The sequence below is a fragment of the Heterocephalus glaber genome, unplaced genomic scaffold (genome assembly GCF_053883595.1).
Source record: "Heterocephalus glaber isolate CG9 unplaced genomic scaffold, H.glaber_assembly_v1.0 deba00001608, whole genome shotgun sequence".
NCBI classification, from domain to species: domain Eukaryota; kingdom Metazoa; phylum Chordata; class Mammalia; order Rodentia; family Bathyergidae; genus Heterocephalus; species Heterocephalus glaber.
This window is the reverse complement of record NW_028258379.1, coordinates 17,667,409-17,684,859: the sequence shown is the minus strand read 5'-3', so window position 1 is coordinate 17,684,859 and position 17,451 is coordinate 17,667,409. Positions and strand designations below refer to the sequence as shown.

Below are 17,451 nucleotides of genomic sequence, written 5' to 3'. Positions count from 1 at the left end.
AACCCCTCAGCTGCCTAGCAAAGTGCCAGCGTGGCCCTAAGACCTGTGTCTTTATGCTGGCTCCCCACCCTCCTGATGCAGAGCTGAGTCACTGAGAACCCAGCCTGCCAGCAACAACCTTGAAAGTGCTTCTTAAAGTCACTGGCTGCTGTCTCTTGGGTCTGACCTACTCTGGAACCTCAAGATGCTGACTTGACAGGCAAGCAAATTATGTTTTATCCTTCGCTCATTTCTTTATTAGCCATGATGATGAGAATGGATATGCACTCCAATGGAAGAAAACATTCCTGCAGTATTTATTCATGCTCTTTCATGTCAGCCACTTCCCCCTCCCCAGGCACAACTCCTAGGACCAGCCTACACTGTTATCTGGTGCCAGCCAATTTGGGCTGCCCTCTCATCAAATGCCAAGCTGTACTTTACTTACTGCATCCCCAGTGTTGTCACTTCTTCAGGAGCTATGACATTTCTGTCTTTCAGGTGACCGATGCGGACAGGCAACTGTCTTCAGGACACTTACGCCTGCTTGCTCTGCAGATTTCTCAAGGCAGAAGCTTTGCCCCTGTATCCAGGCCTGAGCCTTCCTATTGAATGTCACTGTGGTAGGTTCAAAGGCTCACAGCACTGGTTAGATGGAAGGAGTTGAGGGAAAGTAGAAGTGCATTAAGCCTTAGAGATAAAGGCTTTGAGATCCAATAAAAACCAACATTTCACTCATCCAATTGTTTAACAAGTCTATTCAGGACCAGCCGTGTCCTGGGTACTCTTATAAAGTGCTACAGACCTAAATATACACAGTACAGACCAAGCCTGTCTGCATGGAGCATATCTTCCAGGAGACATCTGACTTATTTTCATGCCTGCTTTACATTTTATAAGGTACAGTTTTGTTTCATATATTATTTATATAAGCCTCAGTAAGTGGTATAACCATCTCTAGTTTATAAATCAGGAAAACAGCAAGTCCAAAAGGCTAGATGACCCTCCCAAAGACAAGGCACAAACTCAAGTCTTCTGACTGCAAATCTTAGACTCTTTCTGGGGCCTCTCCAAAGGCAAAGAGCAAGCATCATACAGCCTGGCACTGAAACAGACATTAAATCAACTCTGGTCTATCTAGGTATCATCACTAATGACAGAATACACAAAAAGAACATCCAATCTTCAACATAAAGGAACCAATAGTCTAAAAGAAGAGAAAGACCAACTATCATTTGTGGCAGGAATAAAGATAGTGTGATTAAATTCAAATAGAAAGATATCTGAAAAGATACACGAGAAATAATGATTGCCTCCAAGCAGGAAAACTGAGTACCTGAAGAGAAAGGGTAGGAGGGTCATTTTGTCTATTTCAAATATTATACACTTTGAATTGTGTGCCATTTAAATATATTTTCCATTAAACAACACTTTGAGGGTGCAATCAGCCAAATCCTGAATGTGGAAAATTCTACAAAACAAATGATCTGTTTTCTTCAGCAAGCAAAGAGCTAAATAAAAAAGAAGAGAAGAAGATAAAAATAAAAGGAGGGAGGAAAAGGAAATGTTATATGATTTTAAAAGATTTAGAAATATTAACCAAATGTAATACATGTACCTTGTTGGATCCAGATTGAAACTAACTATAAAAAGACATTTTGGGGACATTTCTCAGACAAAGAAGTAGAAATAGCAAATAAATACATGAAAAAATGTTCAACATCACTGGTCATTCCAGAGATACAAATGAAAACAACGCTGAGATTCCAACTCACACCAGAAAGAATGGCTGCTATCATGAAATCAACCAATAACAAACGCTGGCGGGGCTGTGGGGAAAGAGGAACCCTGCTCCACTGCTGGTGGGAGTGTAGACTGGTGCAACCACTGTGGAAATCAGTATGGAGATACCGCAAAGTACTAAGACAGGAGGTCCCATTTGACCCCGCTATTCCCCTGCTGGGTATCTTCCCCAAAGAATTAAAAGAATCATATACTACAGTGATATATGTGTACCCATGTTCACAGCAGCACAGTCTGTAATAGCTAAAGCATGGAAACAGCCCAAGTGCCCATCAACTGGAGACTGGATAAAGAAGATGTGGTTTTTTTATAAAATGGAGTACTACTCGGCCATAAAGAATGAGAAACTAGAGACATTTATAGCTAAATGGATGCACATTGAGGCCATCCTCTTAAGTGAAATAAATAGGACACACATGTATAAATACCGAATAGTTTCTCTGGTGTGAGAAAATGAAAGTGTAAATAAGGATCAAAAGGTATAATATAATGTAAAATAGGAAGAAAAGGTCCAAAGGGGAAGGGGAAGTGGGTGGGGTTGGAGAAAGGAAAGAAAGGAATGGAATTAGTATGAGAAAAGGAAAAAATGTAAACAAAGTCTTTGTAAATATGCAGGGGTGGAGGGTTGAAGGGAGGGCAGGAGAATGGGAAAAAAATAAGAATCAAGATATATTATGTAAAGGTATGAATTTCCAATGATGAATGTCATTATATTGTATACCTAAAATGTACCAATAAAATTAATTTTTTTAAAAAGACATTTTGGGACCAGGGATTTAGCTCAGTGGTTCTGCTGCCTGCCTCAAAAGTACAAGGTCCCAAGTTCGATCCCCAGTACCAAAAAACAAAAAAAAAAGACATTTTGGGCTCTAAGGAAATTTGACAGAACTATCTATTAGGGATTATTAAACAATTGCTAATCTTTGTTGTTTTGTTTAGTTTTTTGTTTTTTGAGACAGAGTCTCTCTTTGTAGTCTAGCCTGGCCTTGAACTCACTACGTAGCTTGAACTCATGGTGATCCTCCTGCCTCAGCCTCCTGAGTGCTGGGATTACAGGCATGTGCCAGCATATTCAGCTAGAATTGCTAATCTTGTATGATCACAGTATCATGGTTATGTTCTTTCAAAAGTCCTTATCTGTTAGAGACACATACTAAAGTATTTACAGATGAAGCAATATGATGCCTGAAACTTACATTAAGATATTTCAGCAAAAAAATAATAAATAGGGCCCAGGGATTTAGCTCAGTGGTTTCACCGCCTGCTGCACAAGTGCAAGGACCCGAGTTCGATCCCTGGTACCAAAATAATAATAATAATAATAATAATAATAATAATGAATAGAAAACAAATGAAAGAATGAATAAAGGAGTAAATGACAATCAGATATTGATAATTTCTCAAGCTAGATGACAGTTCCAAAAGAGTTCATGATACTATTCTATCTATTCTTGTGGATGGTTGAAATTTCCATCATGAAAAGTTTAAATACAAATTGTAAAATTAATTGTCACAGGCACAAAGGATGCCTGAGAAGGAAAGCATCACAGATGTGAGGCCAAAGGGATAAGCAGGAATTTTCTAAGGGGCAAAGCAGCACGAGGGGACCACCTGAGCAAAGCAAAGCCAGTCTACCCAAAACTCTCTGGAGGTGTCAAAAGTGTCTATGCTTGACCTCAGGCTCAACCCACATCCCACAAAAATGTCCTCTTGCTTGATCCTCCAACTCTCTAGGCTATCAACTACCTAGTTCCAAGTGAGCACACAGAGCACAGGGCTGACAGCTCCTCTCCTACAAGAGGCTCAAAGTGGCCTTCAAAGGATAACAAAGCATTTCATTTCCTTCCATTGGATTTTGCCAAGGAAGGCAATTTAGAAGTTGTCAGGCAGCCACAGGCTTGGTGACCCATGCTTGTAACCCCAACCACCCAGGAGGCTAAGGCACAAAGATTGTAAATTTGAGGCCAACCTGGGCCACATAGCAAGACCGTCTTAAAATAAAATAATAAAATAAGGGCTGGGGAAGAAAAAGGGGAGAAGGAGAAAGGAAAAAAAGAGGGGGAAGGAAAGGAGGAAAAACTGTCAAGGACAAGAGGCCACATCCCTCCTGAGTCCCGGTCTCACACAAGTGGCCTGACCAGAAACACACACCAGCCTCCCAGACAGCAACTCGTAGATAATAAATAACCTCAGCAGCAGGCAACCCAGCTTGATGTAATCTGACTGCCCCAACTAAGAGGTACTAAAACACCTCCCTGTGAAGGAGGAGGTAGTCCTCACCTCCTTCCTTCCAAGCCCCCATGCCCAGTGGCCCCCATGTCAATACCCACTCTGCTCTCTGCTCTCCTCCAGCTGCCCACAGGAAGCTTGATGCCTGTGCAGCTACTTCAGACTTATCCTGTCCTGACCTGGCTCAGATGGGCACCATACTTCCCTTACCTTTGATCGAAGCTGCAAGTACTCCTCTGAGCCATAGGGGACACTCCTAAGGGAGGTGAGGTAGTCGTAACTAATGGCAGCTGTCTGTGAACCAAAGGAGGGGAAAGTTTAGCTCTCAGACACCAAAGCCCTGCAGCTGCAGGCCCCAACATGGGCTGCTAGGTCTGCAGAAAACACCAGTCCACCCTCAGATGCCCTGTCCCTAGATCTCAGCCCCTTCTTCCTGCCATTCAGGGCTCAGCACAGATGCCACCTCTGTAAAGAGGTCTTTCTAAAGCTGCCCCTACCCACCAGGAACTCCTAATTGTTTACCATAATAATCTACCACCTAAAGGTTTCTTGCTTATTTGTTTCCTTGCTTATGAACTCTCTGAACTGAAGCTCTATAAACACAAGGGCTGGTCTTTTCTGTTCTTCACTGTACCCCTGGCACATTTTACACTGTCAGGCACATGAGCAGAGGGCTCAATAAATACTAATTGAATGAGTGACATTAGATAAATTTATCCTATTCTCAAAAAGGATATCCCAAATAAACATGTTATATTTATGTTTGTTCTAACAGAGTAAGTTTTGATTCTGAAGAGATTCCCTTATTCTTGGTGAATCAGAAAAGTACAAATTCCCAGATATCTCAGGCATGGAGAAGCCTTGAAGATTATCTAGTCCAAATCTTTTTTTTTTAGAATCGAGCATCAGGGGACCCTAGAAATTAAGGAGCTTACAAGATTTATATTAAAGAATGATTCTTAGGGCCAGGGATATAGCTCAGTGGCACTGCACCTGCCTGGCAACCAAAAGGTCCTGAGTTCAATCCCTGATACCAAAAAAAGAATGATTCTTTGCACCCTCCAAGGCATAATTCCATTCAACATATACTCATTAAATACCAACCACCAGATCACTGTGAGGAATGTACCAGGATGATCAAGACCAGAGCCCTTTAAAGAATGTATAGTTTGGTGGCTGTTTTATAAAGCACCAGGTGAAATCCTCCCCCCTTCTTTCTAACTCTTCAAGTACCTAAGGTTCCATTCAAGCCCTGTTTCCCCAGGACATTCACCCAGACTCCCAGGCCCCAGTGCTCACTTCTGTGTCTAACTGTAGCAGCAATCTTGACACATGCATGGCTTTAGATTGCTTTTTAACCCATTAGTGTGCATATTCCATGACCAGAAGCTCCAGAGGCTCCTTCAGAGCTGGGTCGACTCCTTTAAAGCTGAACAGAAGCTCCTTCAAAGCTCGGTCCAGCTGGGACCATTCATTTCTACCCATCAAAGCCCATCATAAGTCAATGATGGGTCCCAAAAAAGCAGTCAGTGAACACATGGAGATCGTTTCATATTCCCTAACCTGTTCATCCAGACCCAATTTGTCTTGATTCTAAAACTCAGCTTACCTTGAGCACAGCCACCATGTCAGTGGCCTCCCCTCTGAGTCATGCTCAAGAGGACACTTGGTAGCACCAAGTACTAAGGAAATAATTGGATAACAACTAAAATAAGAGTTGTACCTTGATGCATATCCACATCAAAGAGAGAAAAGGATAAACTCACCTGCAGCAGATAAAGGAGGACAGAAAGCATCTGGCATGTGACACTCATGGGGCAATTCTATTGCAATTCCTGGGACACTTGCTATCTGCAGTTTCAAGGACATGATCATACCAGGACAATGTTGCTACTGAGCCACTGGAGAAAACCTCTAAAGATCCAATATTTAAGTTGGATTCCCTCTTTCTGTTTGGGGAACCAAGGAGATTCTCAAAGTTTTCCAGGGCCTGGCTACTACAGAGCAGTGGTGGTGAACCTATGGCATGTGTGCCACAGTGGGCTGTTTGTATTATTGAAAGCTCTACAAGGTTCGCCATCACTGCTCTAGAGTCTATTGAACCAGTCACACTAACTCACTAGAATGAGATCGAGCTGGCCGGCAGAATTTAATCTGCAAAATCTTCTTTCCATAAAGTCTTCTTTCCTCTGTGTTTGCTGAGAAGGGCTGCCCCTATAAGTGACCACTATAATAAGATACAGAACCTAAAATGTAAAGGTTCAGAACAGAGACCTCATGCAGTCACATTCTATTTAACTGCAGGATGGCAGAGGCTGTGTATAGAGGAATGAAAATACAGGACGATGCACCTCCATGTCTATGGACCTGTGTAGACGGAGTTTCGGCACATCTAACTGTACATATATATGACCTGCATGCCCATTTGCTGTAGGTATGGTATACCTGCAAGTAATACTGTATTTCCTCTGCTACCCTCAAAATGAGAGAAACCTACCGTAGCAACTGCTCTGCCAACCCTGACAGCACCAAAGTCATTAGGGTCCAAGTGCTTGTTGCTGTAGAGGTAACCCCCAGAGGCAGCAAGAGCAATGCTAGTCCATGAAGCAAGCTTGACAGCCTTTCTGGCCATGGCCCCAGACCCTGTGGAAGAAAGAAAAGTTGAGACAGATAGCAGTAAAGGGTTTCATGGTCAATCCAGGATTCAAATTCCAGCTCTGCCACTTACAGACTGTATGACCCTGGATCATTTCCTTAAGCTCACTGAGCCTTAGTCTCATCATTTTAAAATAAGACGATGCTTACCTCAAAATTCTTGAGACAAAATGAGATACCTAAAACAGTTAGCATGGTTCCTGGTACCAGTCAGCTCTCAAAATCCTTCCTTCAACAGTGCCGAGCACTATCCTAGATACAAGAAAGAGTGAAGTTCTCACCCACATGGAGCTTACACTCTAAGGGGGATGAAAGGTAAGAAGCAAAAAAAATACATAATATACTAGAGTAGCAGAACTGCTACTAAATGCTGAGATAAAAAGGACAGAGGGTATGGTGATCCCAAGAAATGAAGGATGCTATTTTTGACTGGAAAAGTAGGAAGGGCATGTTAACCATCACTACTTTTATTATAGCACAACATGCACGTGCAGGCATCAGTAGCCTTGGTGCCCAGGTCAAAAGTGGGCAAGCCATCACCAAACTGGCAGCTGGGCAGAAGCAGCCAGTAAGCCCTCCACATCTGCTTGATTTCCAAAGTTTTTACTTTGGTTAGAGTACATTGCCCCTGTCTAGACTGCATACCTTTGGGGACAAACACCATGACTGTCTCTGTTTTGTCCACACACAGTCTTACAAGGTACATTCTGGTTAGGGCTCAATCTCCACTTGGTGACGTGATCTCTTTAAAACTCATACACTAGTCAATGTGACCTTTCCCCATCCACCTTTTTTTTTTTTGAGACAGGGTCTTGCTAGTAGTTTAGGCTGTCCTTGAACTCACTATGTAGCCTAGGCTGACCTCAAACTCACAGCGATCCTCCTGCCTCCGTCTCCCAAGTGCTGAGATTGCAGGCGTGCACCACCATGCCCAGCCTCCCCATCCACTTGTTCTTCCTCAGGCCACCAGGTGGCTATGCAGCCTTTCTCTGGGGCCAGTGCCCCGGTGGGCTGCTTCCTCTGCAATTTCTGAGTATTCCATATGAGACTAAAATCCCTGACCCCAGCTGCAGCTGCCAGGGAGAGGCCTCGGTGGAACAAGTAACCACCATGCCACCTGCCAGTACAAGACACAGCACAGACACAGCAGCCAGATGTAGGTCATCACTGTGCTTCTGCTCTGGACTGGGTCTGTGGCCACTGCCTCCCTGTTCTGAGCCTGTTTCTCCTCTGCATGGAAACTACTGTTCCAAACAGCCTCGTTTTCATTTAAAGTCTAAGTCTTTGACTCACGCCTCATTAAACAGCCACACAGGTTTTCCTCACAGGTATTTAATAAAAGTGTTTATAAGGTATATCTTTTTCCATTCTGTTACTTTCCACTTACAGTTTATATTGTTCCTCTAAACAGCACATAGTTGACTCTTTATGTTTGTATTTTATATAACTTATGCATTTGGATTTACATTTTATCAACTTCCATGCTTACTAGTTTTCCTACCTGGTGTGTTTCTTTTTCTCTCCTTTCTTGATTTTTTCTGAACTCAGTAATTTTTAGAAGTCCTTTGTTTTTTCCCTTTGTAGCCTTCTTTCACTACCCCAACATCTGTAAAGTGTAGTCAGAGGAACATCTGAAAAAATCTCAACCTAAGTGCCACAGTAAGAAGGCAAATTCCTGGGCCCCATCCCACAGCCCACTGATACAACCACTCTGGGGAAAAGACTCTGGAATCTGTGTTCTAATAAGGGAAGAGGTGAGTTTTACCCAACAAGCTCAAGTTTGAGTACCACTCTCCCAAATATTTCTTTTTAATAAAGAGCTTAATGGGCTCAAATTCATCAGCAAAACCATCCCCCCAAAGCTGGCATCCCCTTCTTTTACTCAAGCGACTGTATTCACTCCACAGGAGTAAATGCAAACAATTATTTTTTAATAAATAATTAAAGAAAAGCATTCATTTCCCTAAACATATGTGCTCAATTTCTGGCCCAACTCCTGGAATAAGTTCCTATGTTTATGAGAAAGGAATTGTGACTACAAATAAAAAGAGTATGCGGTTGTTCATAATAGCCAAGATATGGAAACAACTGAAGTGTCCATCCATGAATAACAGGATAGTTACACATGGAATACTATTCAGCCATTAAAAAAGAAGGCAGGCCAGGGATTTAGCTCAGTGGTGCTGCCTCCTTCCTTGCAAGTGCAAGATCCTGAGTTCAATTCCCAGTACTAAAAAATAAATAAAGAAAAAAGAAAAAAGAAGGAAATCCTGCCATTTGCTACATGAATGAACCTGGAGAACATTACACTTAGTAAAATAAGCCAGACACAGACAGACACTCATGATCTCACTTGGATAGAATCTAATATAGTCAAGCTCATAGACACAGAAAATAGAGTGTGGGATAAGGTGAAATGAGAAGACATTGGCCAAAGGGTACAAAGTTTCGATTACGAGTAAGTTCTGAGGATCTAATGTACAGCATGGTGACTAGTTAATAATACTATATTGCTTACTTGAAATTTACTAAGAATTGGATCAAGTGTCCTCACTATACACACAAAATATGGTACCTATGTGAAGCAGTAGATATGTTGATTAATTTGGTTGTTGGAATCATTGCACATGTATATGCATGGAATCACCACGTACACCTTGAATATATGTAATTTTTGTCAATTTTACTTTAAGAAAGCTGGAAAACAAGTATATAAAAATAACTTAAAAGTTTGCTTTCTAGCAAGCTTTTGATTTTCTTTATATTTCTTTTTATTTTGTGAAAAACCTCTCTATCCACACCTCATTTTGCAACATTTTAATAATCCTTTCAGGGCCAGGGATTTAGCTCAGGGGTTTCGCCACCTGCTGCACAAGCACAAGGACCCGAGTTCAATCCCCAGTACCAAAAAATAATAATAATAATAATAATAATAATAATAATCCTTTCAGACAGAAGACATGGGGGTGGGAAACATGCACTCTGCAGCTCAGCACACCCAGAACTACATGGCAAGATCCTATCCCAAACAAACAACAAAAAAGTGTCCACACTACAGGGTCGTTTTAAGAATGAAATGGCATGCTGCTTTAACATGTTGCTTTACACACCCAGGAAATGAGACTTTCTTTTCTTGTTACTATTTTAAACTTCATTTCTTCATCTCTGAAAGTCAAAGAGTACTGGGAATGGGAGCACAGTTGCCTAGCATGCACAAGGCCTGTGGTTCTATCCTCAACACCATCAAAAAAGAAAAGTCAAGAGGCTTCTTTAAAGGAACTCCTAGCATCTCAGGGCCCAGGACTTGGCACAACCTTGAATGATAAATAAGGGGAAAGGTGGGTGTCGCCTCTTGCCTGAACTCAATCAGCCTGCATTCCAAACACTTTCTCACACCCCATCCACCCTCCCCTCTGCTGTTTGAGTATCACTATTACCCACCCTCAAGTGTGTTCACATCACTTCTACCACACTTTGACCTACCAAAAAGTCCAAATTCTCTAACAGACATTCAAGGCCTATCACTTTCTCATCCCAACCTACCACTGCACTTTATTTCCCAAAGTATCACTCATACCTAATCCCCCAATAGCCCTCTAGAAAGCTTTGTGTGAGTCAGTCACTCAGAATTCCTTGTTCTTTCCTATGTTTCATCATGCTCTGCGTTTATCTCTACAATCTGGTCCTGTATTTGCCTTGCGGATGCCAAGGGCAGAATTTATGAATAAATACATATGTGTAGTGAGTTCCTACTGTTTTATGTTGCCTTGGCGTCCGTTTCGAGTGTAGGTTTACCCTGCTGATGCCAGAGCTGGACCTCATTACCCTTGAGTTTCCAGTTCCTGCCTCCTCCCAGCTTCTCAGTGCAGTTGATCCAGATAACTGCCTCTTGGTCATGACCTCCCAAAGAGAGCTATGGGACAGATATAACCTGCTTGACTGCCCCTACTCACCCCCATACCTGGCATAGTGCATAAACATGCTGCAGTGGTGACCTCTCAGTTACAGTGTGACCTCCTTGCTCTACACCTACCAAACAACTTCCTGAGGGAAACTTTCCAGGTAAGCCCTCAAGTCGAATAAAGACTTTGGCACACAGGTGCCTCTACCTCTCTGTTTCTCTCTCCCCTCTGAGCACCTGCTGAGTACTCTGCTGCCTCCAAACTTTTCTTCACTCTCTTCATGGGCACCTGGATCTGGGAATACACAAAGACTCTGTTATTTCACTGTTTTGTTGGGCTACCTCCTCTGTGTAACACCTGACCAGCACACCTGAACCTAACTCTTTTCCAGGACCTCCTACAGAGGGGCTACCTTGGAAGGAATAAACTGGCCCCAGCCAGATGAGAGCCACAGGGAATCTGCCATTAATAAATATGTGTGCTGTGATAGAAACACCTGATAGCAGTTCGATAACTTACGTATTAGGCTGTCTGCCTGGATAAAGAAATACTCTGAGAAAGGCACACTATAAACATCCAGAACCAAATCTCTTAGGTCCCCATCAGGGTAGGAGCAGAGTTTATGGCCACACTCCTAGGAAAGACCTCAAGACCAAATGAGACTTAAATACAACAATAGACCTGCTAATAAATGATGAAACTAATGAGTGGGTGAGTCTTTCCCCAGTCTAAGCTCAACATGAAAACACAAGTCCAGTTATGCACTCCTGTGTACCAACCTCTCCAGTGGCTCCCACCTCATTTGTGAAAAGCCAAGGCTGGGCACAGCCTACAAGGCCTTACAGGATCTGCCTCCCCTCTTGCTTCCGGGGTCTCCGCTTTTCCCTCTCCATTCCAACTGCACTGGTCACCTTGTAGATCCTCCAACATGCCAGGCACAATGTGGCCTCGCTGCAGCCTTTGCCCTTGCTGGTCTCTCTGCCTAGAGAAGAACCAGCAAATTTCTTCTGTAAAGAGCCTTACAGTAATTATTTTTGGCTTTGTGGGCTATGCCATTTCTGAGGCAGCTACTCAACTCTATACTATAGCCCAGAGCAACCTCAGAGGACATGTAAAGCAATGAGCACAGCCAGATTTAACCCTGAAGTTGTTATTTGCCACACACTAGCCTAGGAGCACTCCAAAAGCATTTACTGAAGGAGTCAGTGAACTATGCCCTAAAAGGCCTGTGCAGAGCCAATAACAACACAGGTCTCCAGGTGGAAATACACACTCTGGGCTGCCAAAGCAATAGCCATCCTCCTCCTTAAGCCCCAACATGACCTCCCACTTCTTGCTCTCATCCTCCTCTGGCCCTATCCCCATACTTGGCCCCCGATATACAAGGTCACCTCTACCCTTGAGATCACCTCCATGTGGGAATGTGGCAGCAAGGCAACCACTCCCAAACCCAGTTTCCAAGCAAATGTCCTCAGTAATAAAAGAGGTGAGAATTGAAATACATAAAATAGATGACTCTGGAAGGGGAGCCAAACTGTTTCTAAATAGATCGGAGCTGCAGTTTTCCATAAGGTGTCACTGAGTCTTTAACATACAAATTAACTGCTTCCCTTGGAGTATTTTAAAAGACCTGTCAGGCATGAAATATGTCTGTCAGTGAAAAACATCTTTCATTATTAAACACTTTGCTAATGAATCATCTGTCCTGTTCTGTTTACTTGCATTTTTTACTTTTACCTGACTTACCTATCATAACAGTACATAACTTCAGGGATCTAAGGCCAACAAGAGCCTGAAACCTAATCACTAGATATTAGTAATAACTATCCTTTGTAGAGCCTTTTACACTCATCTCATTAGATATTCCATGCAACCCAAGGAGGTAATGCAAATACACCATCCCAAGTATAAATGAGAAAACCAAGGCGCAGAGATCATGAGTGATTTTTCCCAGGTGGCTCAGCTAGTCAAATGGCAGATTAAAACTTGAACAGGGCGGGCCCAGGATTTAGCTCAGTGGTTTCACTGCCTGCTGCGCAAATGCAAGGACCCGAGTTCGATCCCCAGTACCAAAAAAAAAAAGAACTTGAACAGGGCTTTCCCAATCCAAGTGTTCAGTCCTTCTCTTTTTTTATGGCCCATGATGCATTTTTTTTTTTTTTTTGTACCAGAGATCAAACTCAGGACCTTCCTCTTGGGAGGCAGGTGTGGTGCCAACTGAGCTAAATCCCCAGCCCCCATGATGTCTTTGATAGGGACACTTGAACCCCAGGTCACTAAAGTTCTTATTACTGTCCTCGAGTAAATAGTCACTATATGGAGGCACTATGATTTCTGACCCTCTACCATTCCCAAACAATGCCAGATATGTGGGAGGGAGTGTGTAGAACCCTGGAAATCAAAAGCATGTCAAGTAAAAGATAAGCAATGTATCTCACTAAGAACAATCCATTTCTGTCTACAAAGTTGACACTGTTGTTTAATTGCCAAATCAATAAGAATGAACTCCACCTCACTGGACCACAGAAAACACTCCAGCAGGTCATAAAACTAGAGAAACAGAAAGTTTGACAAGTGGGAAGTTGATGATTAAACAAAATCTCTATCCCGTGGACAGAACTATATAGGAAATAAAGCACTTAATGTTCATGAGGATCAGAAAGGAGCTAGGCCTTTTCAGTTAGCAACCATCTGCTGCCCCCTCTCAATGCCATAGCACAGGAATATAAGCCTAGAATCACTTCTTCCTGCTTAGTACAAGAGTGAGAATGACTACAGAGGGAAGGCACTTAGGAATCTAATCCCAGTAAACCTCTAAAGTGACCACTGCTTCCTCCCATTTCCTAGAGAGACTATTACACAGATAAGCATTATTTTCTTCTAGACCATTCCCAAGACTGGTAAAGATCCAAAACTACCCCTGAAGAAAGTGAATAGGTCTTCAAAGAAACATGGTCACTGGCTTAGTTACTTTTGTCTTGTTGCTGAGATAAAATACTCGGCACCCAAAGTTAAAAGGGAAAAGGTTTATTTAGATCACAGTGTGTAGAAATTTTAGTCCATAATCAGCTAGCTCCAAGGCAGGGTAGCATCACAAACAGGCATCGCAGAGAAGAAACAGTTCATGGGAGGCAGAAGGTAATAAAGCAACAAGGGACAACCACAGCTCTTTCTATCCCTTATATCTCATCCAGGCTACTTAGGACAGGACAAAAGTAAAACTCACAAAAAGGCCAGGTAGAAAGAGTTCACAGGCTTTTGTCCTATAAAATTGTGGTATTCAAACTGTGGGTGCATATTAGACATGCAAATTCTTGGTACTCATAGCTGTACAAACTGTGAGCTAAATCAACCTTTCCCCCTTTAACTTTGGGTGTCAGGTATTTCATCTCAGCAACAAGAGAAAAGTAACTAAGACAGTCACTGATGTGGATAAAAAGCATACTTAGGCCAGGTAGCACTCACACTTTTAATCCTAGAGCCCTTGATCCTATTATTCCACCATGAATCAATCCCAGCATCACACACTCTAGATCCAGCCACCTCTGAAAAAGCCCTGCCTATGACCGTATGAGGTTTTAGGGGGACATCTAAACACAAGCCATACATTCTTCCCCTGCCCCCCAAAAAAATCTTATGCATATCCCTCTATGCAAAAGCCATTTAGTCCATCTCCAAGAGTTAACAAAGTCCTGACAGTTTCAGCGCTGCTGAAAAGTCCAAGTCCAAAGTCTCCTCTGAGATTGAAGGCAAACTCTTCTTAGCTACAAGCCCCATACAAATGAAAAGAAAGTTAAACACTTCCAACATTCAATGGCACAAGATAGACATTTCCTTTCCAAAAGTTACAAACAGGGGGATAGGAAGGAAAGGGAACAAAGCAAGACCAAAATCCAGTGGGGCAAACATTGAATCCCACACTTCCACTTCCAGCATCCCCAGAAATCAGTGGCAAGTTGTGAACACCAAAGAAGTTTGTTTTCTCCCTTGCTTGCTTACTTTTGCTGCCTTCTGCTTGCCACAAACTGGTTCTCCTCTACAGTTCCCCTCTCTCTACAAGCCATCTTGTCGTGGACCCAGCCAATTATGGACTGAAACATCTGTGCAAAATGTGAGCTAAATAAACCTTTCCCTCTTTAATTTTGGGTATTAGGTATTTTGTCTCAGCAACAAGAGAAAAGTAACTAAGACAGTCATTGATGTGGATAAAAAGCATACAAGGCAAATCAATGCCCAGGGACTGTCGTGAGCCCAAGCATGTTTACAGCCCGCTCTCTCCTGCAGATAGTGATGAAGTCCAACGCAGGAACCAAATTTTAACCATATACCCTTACCTAGTGTTTAATGGCCAGATGTTTGTTTGAATCAATATTAATTAAACAAAGGATCCCTGACCCATGCCAATGGCCCAGAATAGATAAGGAAAACAAATCTCACCCCAGCAAGAAATAGAAATTCTCTATTCAGTTCATCGGGGGAAGGGGAACCCAGGGAGAACAGTGGAAAGACACACAAAAAAGAGTTAGCGAGGATAAAAGAAGAGTCATCCTCCAACAAGACAGGTGCAGTGCCAAGTGTTTCAATACCTCATGTAACATGAATAACTAGATTCTGAAGGGCACACTGCTAGAGCCTCATTCTACAGAAGTGGAAGAAACTTGCCCAAGAAGCTACTAAGTAAGAGAGTCAGAACTTGAATCCAGGTGTATCTGCTCCAACCAAGACAGCATAGTGGACAAGAACAAGCAGCTTCCTGAGCTCTAAGATGGACTACAGAGACTATCTGACATGGAAATCTAAACAAACCAGGTTATTCAGTGAACTGCCCTGGTTGGGGATATGGGGAAGGATAGGTAAACCTGTACTATTATCTCATAGGTCCCTCACCTCCTAAGAGGCTGAGTATATATCAGAAAGGAATAAAATGCAAACTCTTCCAGCAGAGGTCAAAGCTCACATCCTTGAGGCCTGTTAAGTACTGGTCAAGCAAATGATACAATCAAGTCAGGAGATGATTTAATCCAGGAAAAACGACAAGCTTCAGACCACATGAAAATCTGAATGTGAAGTAATGTGGTGGGAATTAACAGTGTGCAAAGTAACATGCACATGTTTACTGCTACAACTGAAAAAGTAAAAAACTCACAAAAAGGCCAGGTAGGAAGAGTTTACAGGCTTTTTTCCTATAAAATAATGGTACTTAAACTGTGGGCACATATTAGACATACAAATTCTTGGTACTCATACCAGGCCTAAAACACCATATCAGAATCAGAAATTTGGGGGATGGGGGTCCGAATTCTGAGTAATAACCCTTCAGGTAATTATGCTGCATGGTAAAGTTTGAGAACTACCCCATTAAGTAAGTGCTTAAAGAAAACGTGAGACAGCACAAAATCCAATTCACTTCAATTCTGAACACATTTGTAGGGCACCCACTATGCACCAAGCATCATGGAGGACATCAAGAAATACTTGTTGAATGAGTCCCTAGTTTGTGGGAACTAAGTGCCACTTAACCCTGGGAGAGAGCTGTAGTAGGCGTCTTCTACAGGCTTCTCTCACGCTGATCCCAGTCAGCACACACCCAGAAGTACAGGTCGTCTGGAAGGTGCTGGAGATGAGCACTAGACTGGGACAAGTCGCAATCCCAGATGGAGAGCCGGATCAGGGCCGCTCCAGCTTTTAACCACTCCACGCTCCAGCCCCAGCTCCCTGGTTCGCCACTTGAGTGGAAAGGCTTCTCGCTGAGCCACCAGCGGCTCTAGTTCAGCTCTGGCTACTGCGCACGCTGGGTTGTATCACCCAAGTGGACAGTCCACACTAATGCCCTCAGTGCACCAAACCCGAGAGTCCCCGGAGAGGGGGCGGGCCCCTGCCAGTCAGCCGAGCCACGTGCCCGCGCCCCTGGCCCAGGTGACAAGGTCACAAGCCAGGGCTCCCTACCGGGTCCCTCAGTGGTTACAGAGCCCAGGAAGGCGGGATCGTCACACCAGCTCCCGGCGCTCCGCGCACCGCGACGACCGGCTGGCCGGAGCTAAGTGCAAGTCTCCCGACAGCCGCCGCCACTCACCGCGAGGGACACACAGCAGCGGCGCCGACTCACTCCGCAGCCGGGCAGCTGGGCCTCCGGGACCTCGCAGGAAACGGTGCCCTCCGCCACCCCCACTGCGCTCTGTGTAGCCGCCGCCGCGCGGCCTGCCGGGACCTGTAGTTCCCGGTTCCCCAAACTGGGAGCAACAAGCAAGAGCCCGCGGACGCCTGGACCGCGCCAGCCAGGGAGGCACAGGGGCCTCAGATACTGTTTTTTCTTTTTTCTTTTTTTTTTTAAGACGTAAAGCCGTCTTTCTTAGATGACATAATCTTATATATAGAAAATCCAAAAAAGGGGCCGAGGATTTAGCTCAGTGGTTTCACCGCTTGCTGCGCAAGCGCAAGGACCCAAGTTCGATCCCCGGTACCAAAAAAAAAAAAAAAAAGAAAGAAAATCCAAAAAAGTCTGTTGCAGCCAATCAATACATTCAGCAATGTTGCAGAATACAAGAATAGCAAACAAAAATAGTTATATTTTCACACATTATCGATGAACAATGTAAAAAAGAAAAGAAATGAATTGATAAATATCAAAAGAAAATATACGTTGAATCAAAGTGGTATACGATTTGTATGAAGAAAACTCCAAAACATTACATGTACCAACTCATGATGAGCATAATCATTATGTGCTACAAACATGTACTAATAAAAAATTTTAAAGTATAAAGATGACTTAAGTAAGGGCTGGGGATTTAGCTCTGTGCACCTGCTTCGCAAGGGCAAGGTCCTGAGTTCGATTTCTACCGCCCCCCCCCAAAAAAAAAGATGACTTAAGTAAATGGAAAGG

The 17,451-nt window shown here is 43.2% G+C and overlaps 1 protein-coding gene across 9 annotated transcripts in view; it reads right to left on the bottom strand.

Moving 5' to 3' along the window:
* Positions 1–16,773, bottom strand: part of Adck1 (aarF domain containing kinase 1) — a 117,856-nt gene extending 101,083 nt beyond the window's left edge. For 4 of the 9 annotated variants that reach the window (XM_087195424.1, XM_087195429.1, XM_087195427.1 and 1 more), the window contains exons 1-3: positions 16,642–16,773; positions 6,509–6,654; positions 4,222–4,305 (exon numbers count right to left, since the gene is read on the bottom strand). In XM_087195424.1, the coding sequence (XP_087051550.1) occupies positions 4,222–4,305; positions 6,509–6,643 (219 nt within the window). In that variant the 5' untranslated portion in view covers positions 6,644–6,654; positions 16,642–16,773. The other 5 variants (XM_004837114.4, XM_013067031.3, XM_087195428.1 and 2 more) reach the window with 4 other exon arrangements.
* Positions 16,774–17,451: the final 678 nt, after the last annotated feature.